This window comes from Lepisma saccharinum, chromosome 3 (assembly GCF_977018435.1).
Source record: "Lepisma saccharinum chromosome 3, izLepSacc3.1, whole genome shotgun sequence".
NCBI lineage: Eukaryota > Metazoa > Arthropoda > Insecta > Zygentoma > Lepismatidae > Lepisma > Lepisma saccharinum.
This window is the reverse complement of record NC_139231.1, coordinates 70,371,893-70,391,033: the sequence shown is the minus strand read 5'-3', so window position 1 is coordinate 70,391,033 and position 19,141 is coordinate 70,371,893. Positions and strand designations below refer to the sequence as shown.

The 19,141-nt window shown below is 40.8% G+C and overlaps 1 protein-coding gene across 1 annotated transcript in view; it reads right to left on the bottom strand.

Moving 5' to 3' along the window:
* The window catches only part of dysf (neuronal PAS domain protein dysfusion), a 388,516-nt gene that overhangs the window by 190,691 nt on the left and 178,684 nt on the right, over positions 1-19,141 (bottom strand). The window contains exon 3 of the mRNA XM_083118732.1: positions 3,707-3,762. Coding sequence (XP_082974858.1) covers positions 3,707-3,762 — 56 coding nt within the window. The remainder of the gene's footprint in view (positions 1-3,706; positions 3,763-19,141) is intronic.

The window sequence follows — 19,141 nt, the reverse complement described above, 5'->3', positions numbered from 1 at the left end:
GTATTCAAAAATTCTGTCCTGTTGTTCGACAACTGGCGAAGGGCGCGACTCGATTGAGCATTTTGCTGTGAAACAATGTATCTCCCGGAGTCTGCCAACTGGAACGAGCAACGCAAGACACAATGGCGCTGCAATCTCCACACACGCCCCCGCGACGCCCTCCGGCCATATTTCTCGTCTTACCCAGAATTTTGTTCTCCCAGTTGGGGGAAAACCGGTTCTAGAAGAGTTTCAGGAGGATGAAGCCACTAGAAATAGGAATAATTGCCCCTCGGAATCCGTTTTGCTGGTGGTAATCTTCGTTTCATCTCGAAGAATTATCGCCGTGGATTACTATGGATGGAAAACTCGACGCGCTTGGTCTTACAAGGAAAAAAAATCTCTCATTTCAAACGCTACGCCAGATGGCAGTTCAATCGATTAAACGTACCATAAACATCGCTTCATACTAATATCCAGTTACGACTTGAAATTGGTTCTGTTTATTACTTATATTTAGGAAGCAACTTTCAGTTTTAAAAATAATACCAATATATTGGAAGCAAAATGGTGTGTGTAACTATTTGGAACATCGATATAACACGAATTTGGCCGTTTTATCACAATAAAAAACCGACAAGGCTTTCTTCCGAGGCCAATAATGTTGTTATGGTGAGAAAACTAAATCACTCAGAAGAAAATGTGGAATCAGTAGCAATATAGTCATTCGAGAAGTGAGATTAACTTATGGAAAAGGATCTGCAATTTTTTGTGTTAAATTTGTGTGTGTGTGTGTGTGTGTGTGTGTGAAGAAAATTATTGTTCAGAGAATATTCTACATATTTAACGACCTAAGTGGAAACATGTGGAACTGAAATGTGATTTAAAAAAAAAAAAAAAGCAAAGAAGAATTTTCTTGGAACTCCCAGGAAAGTTAAAACGAACGTGGAAAGGCTCAACGTGGTATTTAAAACTTTTCCAGTTGGGGAAGGGGTGGATGGAATTATAGCAACTCCCATTAAATTATCGGTATGACATATACAGTCCAGTCAGGGAAGACAAAACTATCTGGAAAGGTCTATTCCAAACGCGAGAGGGGAAGCAGGTAGAAGCACCAGCCAAACTACACTATGATATTTTGTTTATTTAGATTTGCTTCTTTATATTTTCATTCTGAACCCTTCCATAATTTGAAACTTATCTCTACTTACTTCATTGATGTTTCCACAGCAAACTATTTTCACGGAATCCTTACCTTCCCAAAATGTCATTGCTGCAACAGACCTCCAGGTACCAGACCGGAAACGTGATCCTTTCTAAGGATCAAGTTTAAGCCAAAAGTTTCGTAGAGGGGGGAGACACTGTCATGGCGGCAAGAATACCTTCATATTTCTCCTTGCAACAACTATTTTGAAGATTGTGAGTCATTGCACCACACAAAATTGTAATTTTTAAGTTTACTACTCGTAAGAAGTATATAACTATTACATTCCACAGGTGAGTACAAATAACTTCTTCACAAAAATAAAAACTTAACAAGCTCTAATGTGCATCTCCGCCATTTTTCTAGCCCCAGAAATATGCACGGCTTCAAACAATAGCTCATCGTTTTCAGTCTGTAATTAGAGGTCTGTGATTTCTGCCGTCACCCCTATATAGTTTGACACTGAACAAGTCCAGTTGGCACATGGTTTCGGCTAAGGCAGCAGGACTGTAGGTCTCTAACCCTAGTTCCCCCCTGAGAAGTACCAAAAAATTAACAACCAGAGGGGAAATTCCCGCACATGCCACCCCTCTACCCGTCAAATACCACACTGGATGAATCTAGATAAAACTGGCAAGGATGGCCAAGACTGAATTGATCTAGCGCAGGATTGAAGAGGCGGAAAAGCTTGTGGTGCTGCATACCCGAAACTTAAGAAAGATCAGACGGTTAGCTACTCAAAGTTAGCATAATACAAGTCAACACGAGTAAGTATTACATGCATTAATAATTATACTATTCACAACTTACCCGTCCATACGCTTCCATTTACCTGGTCAGGAATTACTAACAGCCGTGGGTTAAGAAAAAATAATGACCCAGACCCTCAGCATTGTATCGCACGGAGGCACGTCCCTCAAGGGCAGGCATATGTAACATGCAACACGATATTACATTGTCATTTATTGCCGGCACAGAAGTCTTTAAGCACCGCTGTTCCGTCTCGGAGGGTGTTCTCGGGGTGCTTCATCTGCATGTCCAACGGGGGAGGTCTACTCGCAGGCCGTAAGTCTTCCGCACGACGACATGTTGTTATTTATTTCCATACCCGCGCATGCCTCACATACGTCACCGTGAGATATGGAACGACCATTGTTGACGGCGAGGCTTCTTATTTGTTTAACAATGCGGAACGTCAGGATATGCAAAAAATGCCATCAAGTCTGAGAATCGGCGAAAGCATCGGCGCTGACCTATAAAAGATGACGTAGTGCAATGTTGCCAACCTTTACTAAACAATATCCACACAAAAAGGTAACGTTCTAAATTAACTATGAATATTACGCTGCCTTCAGAATCAATTTCCATCCGGTTTGGCTGGAACAGTCGTAATGGTAGGTAATGGTAGTAAAATTGGCCATTGCTATATTTGCACACCTTTCCTTTTCATGTGTTATTTTAAAGAAAGGCATTACCACTTACGGATGATGCAGAGTTGCATTTAAAAATCGTGAATCAGAACTTGTCACGATGACATTACTCGACACAAACAATTCGACAAAACAAGAAAAGTTACTGAAAAAAATTATATTACCTTAATTTCCCTTAGTTTGAATATATGTTTTAGGACCACTTTATGCACAGATAGACTCCATTTCCCTTATTTGTACGTTATCTACATAGAGAAAGTTCAATTTAGAACAAAAAATATGAAAAATGTAAAAAACAATTAAAACTTAGCACTATATTTGTAAAGTCATCCTTTTTGATTGCTGACTCCCACTACCCACAAAATTATTCTCTTCATTCATCCTAGTTGTCGCGAACAACCTAATGAGATGGGTAAGTTACCTAAAACCAGAAAAATATAAAAATTTAGAAACAGATTGGCAGGGGGGAAAATCGCAATTAAAAGGGTACTACAAACATTCGCGAACAAAATATTTACTTTATCTTACCTATTTGTGATCAATCAGACAGGCAATCCCTCGGTGAAGAATTTAAGTTACATTCTACCATAATCAAGTCGAGACTAGACTCACGGATACTAAATATGTTTCTTTGGCTCGTAGCTATAAGTCTCGAATAATCTGGCCTTGGTCTCGTATCGAACTCCCAGACGACATGGGAACTTGTATTGGTTGTATTCCCGATTGCACTCATAATAGAGCAGAGGTAATTTTCAGCTTTCTGACATTTCTATTTCAATTCTCGCGCCTCGAATTACTTCAAACAAAGTGACAATTTGCCTACTATTAATCTTCGAAAACGACTATGAAGCACGATTTTAGTGGGACCGGAAGCATTTAATAACTAAATTCTCTTCAAAATTGTCGATTACCAAGACCGTGTTTCAGTGCTTTCAGGAATGTGATAAAAAGTAATTTTCCCCCCACAAGAACAAGAAATGTCTACCTAGGTACACAGTTAGGCATCACAACACTGACAAAATGTAGGGGAAAAAATAACCACTCCTAGGGAAAATTTGCCACAGGTGGCAACAATGATATGGGCAGTACTTACCTTTGAGAATCCGATGTTGGGTGTCGGAACTCCGCCGGCCTCATGGCGTTTGAACACTGGAAAGATACCAAAAGGAAGATTCATGAACCACTTTGTGCATAGGAGCCCTTTTCAAAATGCATAAATAACAACAAACTTTATGGCTGGGAACATTGAGTTTAGTACAAGAGGGTGAAAGCTTGCAAGTCCGGGGCTGTCCGCGTGCATGCAATCACTGTCGTTAACATATGCGATTCTTTATGTTGTATGCATTGGTTGAGAGCAATTCTTTATACTTTTGATACTTCGACCACGCCCCGGGTTGTAAGAGTAGGCAGTAGGATCCTCTGTGTCGACAACAGTGGTGCATTGGCTTTGGTTATCATCATTAAAAAAATAATTAGTGTTATGCTCTCGTAACGCAATGCAGTTGCAAATAAAAGCCTCGTCCATGTGTTATTTCATAAATCGGCATTCAACGCAGCTACTAGTATACTCTGACCCCCCATATATCACATATTGGTTCCACACCGTACCCGTAAAAATGTCCGTAACATTATAGTGATGACACCGAAAAATCCACGATTGTTTACCGTAAGTTCATTCTGCAGTTCGTATTTTCACTGTAAATAACAAACACCGTTTCCAACTTCCAATTACAAACGACGTACATGGCAGCAAATAATTAAAAATGTATTATAGAACTGTTGTTAATCATTTACTGTTATGGTGAGTGATGCAGTTTGATACTAAAATCTAAAACAAAATACATAAAAAATGTCATATTCAATTAACAATGGAATTCCGCTACTGCCACTATAGAGCGCTGCTAGCAATCAAAAGAAAGGTGAAGAACACAGAAACACTGCTTGTTCTCCATTAATATTATTTCTGCAGTTAGTGTAGTTCGGTCGAACACCTGGCGTCCTTGTTGCCGGTTATTTCACCGTATAATTACAGTCGTTTTGCTTTACAGAGTACCGCTACGCGACTAAGAGACAGTACTGCATGGAAATGCAACGAAATTCACAAAACTAACATTCGTACAACCTGTCAGGAGACCAAGAGTCGCTAAGGGAATTTCAATACAGGTTCTACGTTTCAGTGAGACTTATGAGAAATCAATTTTTTTACAGAAAGGCGTCAACACTGACGCTCAGTGTTTGCAAATTAATTGGGATTTGTTTTCCCGTAAACATGGCGACCGTGAATAAGTGGATGCCGTGCAATACGAAAGCTATTGGCAAACAACTCTGACGTCAGCCATCGTGGCAACGCCAAGTTTGGAGGTCACTGGATTTGGTCACTCTAGAGTGACTGAAAATGTTTCCCAAATGTAGCAAATTTAATCAGCCGCGAAGGACCCGTCTATTGGAGAGGGAGGAAACACAATCTGACGTAACAAACAAGTTTTGCACCTTGCACACCTTTACAAAATTTAATTAATTCGTTCGTTATTAATCTCGTCGTCGCGATTATTCCACGAATGTAGAACACCGGTGTACAGCAACTCAAGATAAATATATGTATGAAAACACTGAATTCCGGTGAACATTTCATCTTATCATTTTATGCAACCCTGCGAACTTTGGTGTTATTTGGGCTGCATATCAGTAAGGGTAAGGGATAGTGAGAATAATCGCGTTGTGAAATTGCCATTAAGCTTAATCCAAAAATATTCATACCAGCAGCGAATTGCACGTGACTGTACATGTCATGACATAGTGAATACAAAATTGACATTACGTTTTTAACATGCGAGGACGCTATTTCCCTCACTGTACACTGCTTCCATGTTCACATCTCGTATTTAACCTGTTTGCTATTTCTTTCTTACATCTAGGAATTACGATAGGTACGAGGGGGTGCTGAAAAGTTCGTAGCCCAACACAGAAGGAGTGCAGGTGGAATGATAAAACTTTACAGTTTTAAAGAACATATCTTGGTATGTACACATGCAATTTTTGATATTAATAACCGAATTGTTATTGTGCTTTTCAGGCCCCTGAAGTGATCATGTGTGCCCAGCCAGCGAATTTCACAAACATCGAGATCAGAGCTGTCATCAAATTTTTGTTCCACCAAGGAAAGTCGCCGAAGCAAATTCATGAGGAAATCAGTGGAACATTACGGGACTCTCCTCCATCATATGCAGTGGTGAAGAAGTGGGTGGCACAGTTTAAACGTGGCGATTATTCAACAGATGATGCTCCACGTGCAGGAAGACCGAAAACAGTGACTGTCCCAAAAATCGTGGATGAAATTCATGACCTTATTCTTGAAAATCGCAGAATCTCAGCAAAACGTGTGGCAGAGATTATGGGCATTTCTCGGGAACGCGTTGGTACCATAATTCATAATGACTTGGACATGCGCAAGCTCTCGGCAAAATGGGTTCCCAAAAATCTGTCAGCAGATCAAAAGCGTGAAAGTGTGAGGACATCAAGGGAAGTCATTGCCCATTTTGAACGCAATGCCGACCAATTTCTGTCACGAATATTAACTATGGATGAAACATGGTTGTACCACTACGATCCTGAAGCGAAACAACAGTCAATGGAGTGGCGGCACTCAGGTTCCCCTCGCCCCAAGAAGTTCAAGAGGCAGAAGTCGGCTGGGAAAGTGTTTGCAACATTCTTCTGGGATAAGGATGGCGTCGTACTCATAGACTACCTGCCCAAGAGTCAGACATTTAATGCAGAGTATTACTCTGCATTACTCACAAAATAGAAAGACATATTGAAAGTGCAACGCCGCGGAAAAATGAAAAAAGGAATTCTGTTCCTGTAGGACAATGCCCCTGTCCATCGAGCACTGCAAACACAACTGACATTGCATGTTCTAGGGTTTCAATGTCTATATCATCCCCCTTATTCCCCAGATCTAGCTCCGTCAGACTATTTCCTATTCCCCAAACTCAAACAACACTTGAAAGGACGCCATTTTGGATCTGATAAGGAGGTGATTAGTGCTACGGAACAGTGGTGTGTGGAACAGCCTTCAGAATTTTTTTTCACTGGTCTGCAAAAATTGGAGCACCGTGCAAGGAAGTGTATTGAACTTCGAGGGGAGTTTGTAGAATAACTGTAAAATTTCATCATTCCACGTGCACTCCTTCAGGGTTTGGCTACGAACTTTTCAGCACCCCCTCGTATCTTCTATATAAAAAAAAGAAGAAGAAGTAATTAGTAGTAGTAGTGGATAGCACACGTACATACAAACCCACACATTCATACTCACAAAGAATTACCGAACTTGCGCGCAAACTCCCTTCGATCTTATTACGTTAACAAGTACTCGTATTGATACTTTTAAAAAAACACAGAATCTGAACGGTAAAAAGAGCTCTTTCTTAGAACATATGACTACAGATAAACGCATTTGTTTAGGATTGCCCACTTACCTGATCTTCACTTTTGCATCGGATAAATGACACGATCATGGCTCATTGATAAACAGGCTGAAGTTCTCAAACTATGGAACAATGGAAATTTCTCTTGAACATCATAAATTTTAAATTAAATCTTGATCCTCTTTGGTGTAATCGAGCCCAATGGACGACACCAGCTGCTAGCAGAAACAGGCAAACTTCGCATTGGATTTGCCCAGGCTGGGATTCCAACCAGGGAACTTTGGTGGCGAGGCAGACACCGAACCGAATCGCCTGCAGTGGCGTATTCTCCATGTTACCACGTTTAAATCCGGTAAACCACCTTCTTTTCTTACATTTTTACACCTTTAGCTTTAATATCTGAGTAATTGCTCATTATATATTATTCAAACTATTAAAACAAGTTTGTAAACCAGAATTTAAGTAAATTACTTGAAGAACATAGAGACTGGTTTCAAAATTCAGGTTCAATTTTAGGTAAAAAGGGAAGTTTTATGAAAATATAGAAATTGCAGATTAAATTTGAAATTGTCGGACTTCTTTTTTTAAAATTTTTACTTGTATGCCTACACTGCTGTTTAAATTATATCTAATTAATCTAGATGGGGTGTATAATAAATATGCACAATACATATGAATTGTTGCGGTAATCAAGGTAAAATTTTCAGAATACGCCACTGATCGCCTGCTATTACTTTTGCTGTTGGGTGTACAGTGGTATGTTTCAGGTTGTCTATCGCTACATTGTTGGTGTTTGATTGCCCAAAACAAAGCGAAAAAAAATTGCCTGGCAATATCCATTCATCCCATTTGCTATGCAAAGCCGTACATTATGATGGTAATGAAAAATGCCAGAGAAGAGAGGAACGTACCCGCCGAAGTGCCTTTTCGTGTCAACGGGAGCAGCCCAATTCCTTGCGTTCCAGCGATTCGTTTCTTGGCCTGCGCGTCCCACCCTCTCGACGCACGCGTCGCCTGGTGGCGTGTGGCGGAATCATAAGACCGGCACGCGACAGTAACGCCCGTTGCGTCTCGTGTCTCCGAATTTCCTCTCGTCACACATGAACGACCGCCGCGGACTTTATGGGGACGGAAGCCGCCTTTTCGCCAGCGGCCGAGGATTTTCCACATTCCTGGGCGAATGAGCGACACTTTTCCTCAATGGAGGAAGGCCAGGCATTCACATCACAGTAATCACAAAATATTGAATGGAAACGTCCAAGTAAGAAATAATACAATTTTGAAATGCAAACTACATAAATTTCGATTTGTTGAAACGCAAAATATCTAAATTTCGATTTATTGAAACGCAAAATATCTAAATTTTGATTTGTTGAAACGCAAAATATCTAACTTTCGAACTGCCGTGTCGCTCAAGTGTGGAGAAATTGAAATGTTGATAATGCCGAAGTATTGAAAAACCACCCACAAATTCGAAATATTAGAGTTTGGAAACACTGACATTTTGTGTTATCTTTTTCCAAGAATTTCAGTAACCGCTAAACTCCCTCTTCACACATTTCACGAGGAAATGTGGTAACATACATCACAGGGTTCATCCGTTTGCGTGCCTTGCGATTTATTTAGGTGGTTTCTTACTTTTGGCACATCCTGTAGAACAAACAGCAAACGGGACATCATTCTGGATATGTGGAGAGACTCGTGAGCAAAAATTGGGAGCGAGCCTACCGGAACTTTGAGTGATCCACAAAGGCGGTCTCTTCATAGGAATTCCACATGCTTAGCGAAAGACAAAGAGCAGCCTTCTCCCGGTCATTTGCAGCCGATGATTGACAGCGAGTGGGCGTGCTGGAGGCTGAGACAAAAGTGCTAATCAGCGAGAAAGCAGAAGAGATTCAATTGTGAAAGACTCGATTCATAACTTCCCAAGCACCGTTCAGAGGAATGGGCTAAGGAGGTGCTAAAAAAGAGAACGCTTACAACATTCCGAATTTCCTAAATTGGGGCCACTACTTGGCTATGGAGTATCTAAGGACCGACTGGTTTCATTGATTTCTTTCATTTTCCTTCCTTTTTCTGCCAGTTTTGGAGGATGAGGATGAATATGAGATGATATGGATGGGAGATCACAAACACACATGGGCAGAACAACACGAATCCCACAGAGACCAGACGCCAGAGCCTCGTTAGTCTGCAAAATGCAGTCCAGAGGTTGACATTTGGGGGCCTCCACAAAGGGTCACCCCTGGTACAACTATAGAGCGAATGAATGGGGCTATATACCCACATCAATTTAAATTTTATTATTAACAAATATAATAAACTTCCTAACGAAGGTTTGACACGAAGTTCGTTTACAGTCCACTCATTGCAGAGAAAGGGTAATCGGAACTGGACCTACAGTTTAAAATCAAACCATAAATAGTGGAAGTTCTCCCGGGTTATCGCAATTCAAAAAGAGCCGCACATCCCTGAGGGAGAAGCACATCCCACTGGTGCCTTAGCTGCTTGGCTTACTTGGCAGCTGTGGCATCTGTAGAATCTTGGCTGTTCTCAAGGGAGCAGCAGTGATCTAGGCGTTAGGGGTGTCTAGTTCTAAAGTCGGAATTTTTCCAGCCTTGTCCCTGCATAAAGCGACTCTAGGGTTCGTGCAACTTCAAATAAAATGGGTAATTGGGAGCCAACCCTGGTCGACGGGAATGTGGTGCTGATCACATCACCTTCACAAATGCCTGAGATCGAGAATGTGAGTGGCCCTACCTCAACATCCTCCATTACATGTGAATTCTTGGCACGATGGCACGGGGAACTTTATCTTACCTTTATCTACTCTCAAGATGGCGCTTCACGACGAGCGTTTACCAATCGAAGACATCAAAGCGAAAGTGGCGCATAATTCGCAGTCTACACCTAGAGGAGCGTTTCGGAAGAGACGAGGCCGTTGGGGGCAAAACTCTCTGTACAGAAAGAGAGGACTTTTGAAGGTGAGTACACTTCAACTGGATATATTTTGTGGAAGAATTCCGGGTACATTTTGATGATACCGCACATCCATGCAGGAAATGTCTAGGCTCAAATTAATGTCAAAAGTATCAAATCCAAATCTCAAAAAGGCGAAAAATGTATCGCGTTGGTACGACACCAAAATCGCGTTTCGAAATAGCTGCCAAAATACTCAAGCATTAACAATGAAAAATTAACGCTAAAGGAATAACTTCGAACGGAATTATAACCGCGAATTCAAAGATCCAACGGAAATCCAAAGATGGTGAAATTCACTGCTGGTTGGCAATCCTCGCCTGGAAATGCAGGCAGATGCACGTCTTTGCACTCCTTGCCTTATCACCGTGGCAAAGGTTTTTACAACATGTTTTTGCAGAACTACAGGCCCCATTATTTCAAACGGCGATAAAAGTCCCCTAGAAGCGCAAGGAGGGGGCATTCATTTTCCAGGTGTCGCAATCTATGTACCTCGACTCGTAAAAGATAAGAAGTGCAGGACTTATCTCGAATTATCGCATTATCTTACTGCCACAGCTTAAAAACAAGGAACTGGCAACTCTGGAGTCAAGCGACTTGTGCGTTATTATTATATACTGTTCGTTGAATGTTCTTTCCAATTGTGGGAAGAATATATCTACAGTTTTCTTATTTTTACAACACTATATTGCTCCCTAATACACTGTATTATCAGTTTCAGGTTTAACGCAATTCGCCGACACACCTAACGCAGCAATAGTGGTTTCAAACTACTCGGTAGGTGGCTCTACTCAATGTCTCATTCACACCGATTACGTGTTTCGATATGAAGTTTGACATCCAGTTTATTCTTGCAGCGATTCCAATTATCATCTTTCCAAGAGTAGCTATTTATGAATCTTATAAGGATACGTTATTAACCAAAGTGAGTCTGTCGCACGATTTTCGGGCTCGTAAATTTTAATGCGAGTAGGCGTCTGGCAGGTACTATGGTGGGTAGTGCCAACGCGATCAAGAAATCGAAAAATTTTCGCTACCATATGTTATAGAAATCTAATGAAAGATATAATTTTAATGGAACTTTGTTTACTAAAATTGCAGACAAAACTTCAGTTCCTAAGATTGGTTTATTTTACTTCTCATTTGTGCTACTTTTGGATAATCGCGAAGATAAGGATGAGTAAACATTCACAAAGAACAACCATGCCCAGGCCGGGATTCGAACCCGTGGTCCCTGGCGTCGTAGCATGCTGTGCACGGAGGTCGGCCAGAGTTTCTAGGAAATAAATACGACTATTAAAATTTCGACGCCCGTCGCCTTTACCACTTTCTTTATAAAAAAAAAAATAAAAAAAAAAATTAGAATTGATGTTTAAATCTGGCGTGGGACGGCCAAGTTGATTTAATATCGTATAGTACCTTGGAAAACGGTATATGTAATAATGCTCTAATCTGACTCATCTTCACTGACTACCCTTCCTTTCACACACTATCTGACACTTTCACTTCACTAAAAATAAAAGCACTGAACAATTAGAGACACCGAGTCGAACACGGTATTCTCGCCTTGCTTTGTTTACAATTTGCAATCCCAGCGCGGCAGACGGTACATCAACAATCGGCGTTACTAACAACTAAAATATGATTATCTGCTAAGTGAACTGTGGATCTACAATTTTTAAAATTCAATGCAAGAAATTGAATTATATCTCCAAGTGAAATTCTTATACTGATAGATTTTCCGTGTGATTTTTTTTACAAATATTAAAGTAAAAAATTCCCTGGTGATGCGAATTCTCTTTGATATTTAGACAATTCTTGTTTTACAAAAAATGTCTTCAATATTGTCAACGTCAGTTGCAGCACGTGAGTGTATGTGTGTGTGTGAGAGCAAGGGATGTATATTTTCTAAAGGAAGAAATCTATAACAAAGAAGTCTGGATGGCTCTTTAGACGCATCTATCTAAATGATTATATAAACTTGGGAAGATATTACGTTCGTTCTTCGCAAGTAGGCAGGAAAGTATCTTTCTCGCGAATTACTTCTCCAACGAGTATTACAAATCGGTCAGGATTAGTCACTTCTCTCTGAAGTTTGAAACTATGTCAATACAATGCGAAAGTTCTCGCGTCGTGCCAGCCGAAAATGGGCACGGCTGGTTGTCTTATGGCTACCATGTCCTTACCCGTTTCCTGCGGATACTTTTTCAGGCCTACGCGCATGCCTCTGCGCAAGGGCCGCACTATGCTGGCCCGGAGCAAGTGAGAGAACAGCTGGGGATGCGGCGCAGGAATTGAGGCAGCCGTAAGCTCGAACTCTTACGAGATTCCAATCTCCCTGTTCGTAAATGTATTAATTTAACTATATTTTGGAAAAGCAAGTGCTTTTTCTGAGGGTAGAGCCATCGCGAAGATGGGGATGAAAAGTTATAAGATGAAATTGATGAAAGGGCAATCAGAAAAACATACGAACAGGACACAACGCCAGAATCTCGTTAGTCTGCAAGATTGCAGTCCAGGGTGCAGTACGTGGAAAAGAGACTGACATTTGGGTGCTTACCGGAAAGTCAGCCCTTACACCCCAGTAGTGGTCGAAGATAAAAAGAAAAGATCGGAAACCTTAGAAATGAAGTGCTGCCTAAAGCAAGTGAAGCCTGTGGCAGTTGATCATCCACAGAAGAAGCAGAACGGTAGCCATGTCCTGAGACATGAAGGTACAATGAAAGCTGTAACTGAATGAAAAATTGAAGGGAAGGCCATATTGGTAAGCTCAGGATTGAGTATATCAAACAAATCGATCAAAATGTGAATTGCGATGGAAAATGCAACAGAGAACGAACATGATCTAAACAAACAGATTCCACAACCTCCTGCTGCAATTACGAAGACAAAGGAGCAAAGAAAGCAAGAAGGAGAATATGAAGTGAGGAGGGAAATAATGGAAGAGTGGGAGTAAAATTTTCATTGCAAAAAGAAGATTAATACAGAGAAATAACAAAAGGCTGAAGCATGGAAATGTCAAGCACCTATCGCCTAGTTGCAGCTTTGTGAACAATAATCACAAGCATGGCTGCTTCAACTCAATAGCGACATATCCATATTCCCGTTTAACCCGTTTATTTTGGAAATTTGAAAATCACAAAATCTTACACATACTACGTACTGTAATGTATGTATTCTCAGCTCACAACTTCTAATGGAACTACCTCCGAAACGTAACAATGCTTTCCTCACACAGTTTACTGTCGCTCCTGCAAGTTCACAGAATATTATACTTTCATATACTCTGAATGTCTTGCAATTAGTCCATCACTGCAAACAGCAATTCAATGAAATATTGTCTTAGCTCATTTGCATAAACTGTTAGCCAGTTACGTTCTGTCCTCCTCCACACTAAAGTGACTACATTTCTAGTTTCAAACGACGAACGTGACGTATGACACGTACACACAAACTCAAAGAGTGGCACAAACAGCCTGTTAAGGGCTAAGATGCAGCGTGGTTTGCGCACAGAGTCCCATCGCCGCTGTTTTCTGGATTTCGCTCCAGAGTCTGCTGCTTCAAGTAGCTCCCCACTTGTCCAACGATACTAGGTAAACACCGAAATGTTTCGAACTTCAACAGTGAATCGAAGCCTGGACCGCTCGCGCCAGAAGCATAAAGCGCTAATCATTCTCTTAGTTGTTTCTTCAAATATAGTATTTCACTTAATCTCTAGTTTGCAATTTCCTTTCTGTACACTTTCTCGCATGTCTTACCCTGGATTCGAACTCGGGACCCCTAGCGTTTTGATCGACTACATTAAGATACGCGGGAGCTCGGTGTACGGTACAGAATAATTAATTTCCCTCTAAAACTTTACCACGTAGCATTCAGAATAATGAGCATCATTTCTTGATCGAGAGTTCAATTACAAGATACATGCAGAACATCGATTTCCAATGTCGATATCTCGATAATTCCAGCAATTCTAGAATGCTGATAAACGAGACATGCATCTTCCAGCGAATGTTATACAACCAACAGAAACTAGAGAGACGCCCCAGAGGCTGATGAAGACAAAAACAAGAAACGACACAACACTACATGAAGACACGAAAATTAAATTTCGCCATTAATTGCAGAGAGATGATAAACAGCTTGTATTCCCGGTAGGGGAACGCGAGATGTGACGTCACAGTCAATATATTTCCCTCTCGACCGTTACGCAAGAATTAATCGCACGTTCCACGCTCAGAAAGAGGTTCAGGATCTCCTATTGCACACGCTAGGCCTAACGCAGCTGCGAGTAGGGTTTTTCGTATTCATAGCCAATGTTGCCAGCCGATTGCTTTTTCCGCCAGTGGCGCAGTACAACACTTTGATCTTGCCAACGAAGTTTCGTTGTCTGTCCATGCCTTAGTGTGAGCGTGTATTTGTCAAGTAATTTGTTTCATCAGATCAGGATTCACTCTCATCGTCTGGATTTACCTGAGAAATAGAATTAATTGTTTCTTCCTTTTTTTAAACCCATTTTTTACTCACAATATTCAGGGCAAATACTAAAATTTTAGAGTGGGATTCGACCCACTGTGCAACGTGCCTCCACCGAGAAGCGAATCCGGAATCCTTTGATTACAAGGTGACATCATTAACACTGCGCCATGAGGGATGTTCTCTGTACCACCAGTCAGATGGAAAGTCCATTCAAGAACGAACGAAAAAGCTGAAAGATGGAGTTTGTATTTGTAGTTTTCTTATTTTGTCGCTTTTCTACCACGACGATGATGGTGAATGGTGCTAAGACGAAATTTGATGAATACACTTTCAGTTTCAACAATACCTCGCCATGACTCGAACTCCGGATCGTCGCTGAGTAGAGATTAATGAAGATGAGGTGAAAATAGGGAGAATGGTGTACCCAAAGGAATGAGGAGCGAAATAATTAAAAATTTGTTTATAGACTTTGAGATGTTACATATAACTTATAGAAATTTAAATTCTAATTCTAAAATCTAATTCATCCTATAGTAACAATCTTTTTTAATACTCAATGCCTAGACATATTAATGTCTTTTCAAATGTTATGCAAAAAACACTTTAAAAACGTTTAGTCACTGCAGGAAAAATTACAGTTCTTATTGCATCTAATTTGTAGGAATATAGTATATATACATGTACATATATATCTGCATGTAAACAATTCATGTGCTATTTTTGGCTCATGTCAGGTTACCGAGACAAAAACTAATATATTCCAAAATTACAGACATTTCGTATATAAAGATTCAGCCTATCCTTACCAAAATAAAATCCTGGACACGTCACTGATTGGATGCTGACTGTGGTGGAGGCCAAGTGCCACAGAGAGAGAGATCTAGTGGAAATTTCTCTCCGCCGCTGCCAACACTGCCGACCGTGGATCATGCGAGTGTCAAAACGAACCCGCGATCCACCACAGGCCGCGGCTGACCTGTGACATGCTTGTAGCCTGTGCTTGCTTTGTTCTTGTGACGCGCTACACACGGATACACGGGCATTAATCACTCTACATACGAGTGTCTCGTGTGGCGGTTGCCATTCTTAGCACGTTGGGAAGAATTAAGTCGCTTGGCTGAAGGGAAAAAACTTATCTCGCCTCTGCAGGTTGCCGTTCGTAGATAATCTGTGGAGTCAACACTCCATTCGTCTTCCTTTCAAAATAAAGTTTTTTTCCCTTGAAAACACCCCTCGCCCCAATTAACGGGTACGCTATTCTTTGCGCTTCAAAAGGTTCCGGTTTTGAATAAATTTGAATTTCAAATCGCGACCTTTCTAATATTTGATGTTTTTTTCAGCCACCTGTAAATTTCTCACAGTCCTTTTTCGCTCAAACAAGACGCAAGTTGGTGGGAACAAGAGTTCGTTTGCAGCAGAGTGGTGTGCAAACCGATAAAGCGGCAAAACGCGAAAATGATCTGAAGTTATAATGTTCATACGCAATGAAGAATTTATGTGTAAGGATGTTCAGAGTTTGGAAAGGAAATCGTTTCAAATGGTTTTTGGTTGTTATTTTTATGTGGATTTGCAACATCTCCAGCAACGTTTGTTCACTTTATGCTTATATAGGATAATCGGGACTGGATTTGAAGTGGAAAACAAACCACTTTGAAATGGGTGGGAATTGAAGCCAGGACCCAAATGTTTACAAGTCTACATCATTAGTCAGTAAGACATCAGGGAGGCACACTATAGTTGATTGCAAATAAATTGATGAAATATACAGGGTGTCCGGCTTAAACCTTTAACATTACAAAAGAGCATAATTTTTGCAAAGAAACCCAATTTTATTACCGAAATTTAAATTTTGGTAGAAAAACTCATGCATTTTTTTTGTCCCAGCACCAGCACTTCACACAACCTCGATATGAGCCCCCCTGTGGCACGGCAGATGTCGAACCGATATTCCAATTCCGTCCAGGTATTCACTAGCATTTGAGGGGTCACATTGTTAATCGCCTGACGAATTCTGTTACGCAGATCTTCCAAGTTCTCGACGGGCATACTGTAGACTTGGTCCTTGATGAACCTCCAAAAGAAGAAGTCTAAGCCCCGCGACAGGTTAAGTTTGCAGCAACTTTTCGCATATAATAGACCCAAACGTGCACACAGAATGTAGTCCTGCTGCAATACTTCCGATTTTCTCACTGTCTGTGATATGAACAGCTCTGCAGTTGAGGCAAGATTGGCAGGGGAGATGCTGAGTGCCATCTCGCGTGGTTTAATACATACAATCTGCTGCAAACTTAACCTGTCGCGGGGCATAGGGGGGAAAGATCCGGCGAGCGCGGAGGCCAAGCAAGTGGTTTAGATCCTCTTCCTATCCATCTTCTGGGAAAATGCTCATCGAGAAATTCTCGTACAATGATGGCAAAATGTGCCGGGGCTCAGTCTTGTTAAAAAATGGTTTCTGGAGGCATTTGAGGCACAGCGTAATGCTAAAGCATGTCTAAATAATTCGTTCCTCTCGCTGTTTCTTCAGCAAAGAAGAACGGGCCTATTACCTATCTTCTCTTTCATTAACCCACACCACACATTAACTTTTGGCTAGTCTCTCATAATTTCACGAAACTCATGAGGATTGTCACTTCTCCAAATACGGCAATTTTGCTTGTTAACTTTGCCACACGTGTGGAATGCAGCTTCATCAGAAAAGCACACCTTGTCCAGAAAAGCATTGTTGTTGTCAATTTCGGTTAACATTTTGCCCGAAGACGTCTGTCTTTTAGGTTTATCATCAGGATAATTTCGTTGATCTAACTGGATCTTGTACGCCCGTAGACGTAACCTTTTGTGCACAACGTCATGGATAGTAGACCGAGGAATGTTGAGCTCTAAACTTGCACGTCTTATTGATTTTCTTGGACTTCTTGTGAATGCACTGCAAATTACTTCAATGCTTTCCTCTGATACCTTCCGCTTCGAGTACTTCACGCGCACCGACACAACACTTCCAGTTTCTCTTAGTTGTTTATCCCACTTAGCAATACTCAAATAGGAAGGAACATTGTCGTGACGTTAAAGATTGAATTCATGCCGAAAAAGCCTGTTGAACAAGCTTCACAGGTTTGTTTGCTGCCAGTGAAAGAACGCAGAACACTTTCTGCTGAACCGTCCAATCCGCCATCTTGGAATTTATGCGTTACACGCGCATGCGCGTCACGTCAACTCGAAGTACTGGTGATACTCGCAAATGCCCACAGTTACCAGTCCCATATAAACAATAAGTTTCATTCGAAGTTGAATGTAACTAAAGTTATACTGTTTTGTAATGTTAAAGGTCTAAGCCGGACACCCTGTACATGAAAGAATAAACTTGGATTCGAACCCGGGATCACTGACTTCGTAGTGAATCATGCTAACCGCTCAACTATGGAGGCTGGATCAATGATGATTAATACGTGAAACTGATTAAAAAGGTCTTGGGCAAGACTTGAATCCAGAACAATCAGAGCCGAAAACAAATATCTTGGATACGAAGCGGGCCCACAACTTTCAGTATATGAATAAATTTTATCCACAAATAGGCTAATCAGGATCAAATCGTTAGTTTCTAGTAGGATCTGAATAACTGAAATGTAGCAACACACCGACAATCACATTTAGTTTTGTTAATTTCCATTACGTTGTACTCTATATAAGTTAGGTTATATTCCTAATGTTCAGCTTGTATACTTACGATCAATTCACCCATCATCTTTTAAGACTTTTGGCAAGGTTAGGTTAATTTTTGAATTAGTTTGCCGAAAAACATTCTTACTTGTTCGTACTCCCGTTGAAATAACTCAAAACTACATCTGAACTGCAGTTTACTTGTCTACACGCATGTTCAAGTCTCTAAGCAAAACGAGACTTTCGCAGAGAGACTGATTACATGCATCTTCATCTGTAGGCCCAGATTCGAAACACGATATCAATATCACAGCCACAAATATGTGTTGGACAGAAGGAAAATTGACTTAGTGTAACTTTCAACGTATTCCTGGTGTGTGGATAATGTGTAAAATTAATTGCAAAATGGTGATATCGTGTAACTGCATGGTGGTGATGTCCTGTTGTGATCCACGACCTACCAATGATGACGTTGCGTGTAAACAAAGAGTATCTGCACCGGCCTTGCTATAAGAAGGCGTTGCTTAGGGTGGACTCTGCCGGTAGGTTTCAGAAACAACGGGCTATAGTGTTAGATCTAGAAATATGGTTTGGAAATTAGTTTTATACAACCGATCTATTAAAACAACAAGAGGTGCAGATTCAAAGTCGCAAACTTTGCTGGTAAAACCCACTAATTATAAAAATAAACGTCCCCCCCCTTCCCCACACACAACTTCCAGAAAAAGTAAGTGGGAGTCTAGATCTTGATGTTTCGACAATCGGAGAACATGACATCGTTGAATTCAAATTCGATAAATCTTGTTGCGCCGGACAATGATAAAGATCAAATCCCAACCTCAATTCTTCTGTACATCCTTCTTGGATTGTTTAATAATCATCAGATGACACGCCCATTGGCAAGGAAAGCACCAATCGACCCCCACCCACAATTTGTTTTCTAGCAGTGTTGCCAAATATGAATACTTGTGAGGAGAATTATTTTATTCCAATGG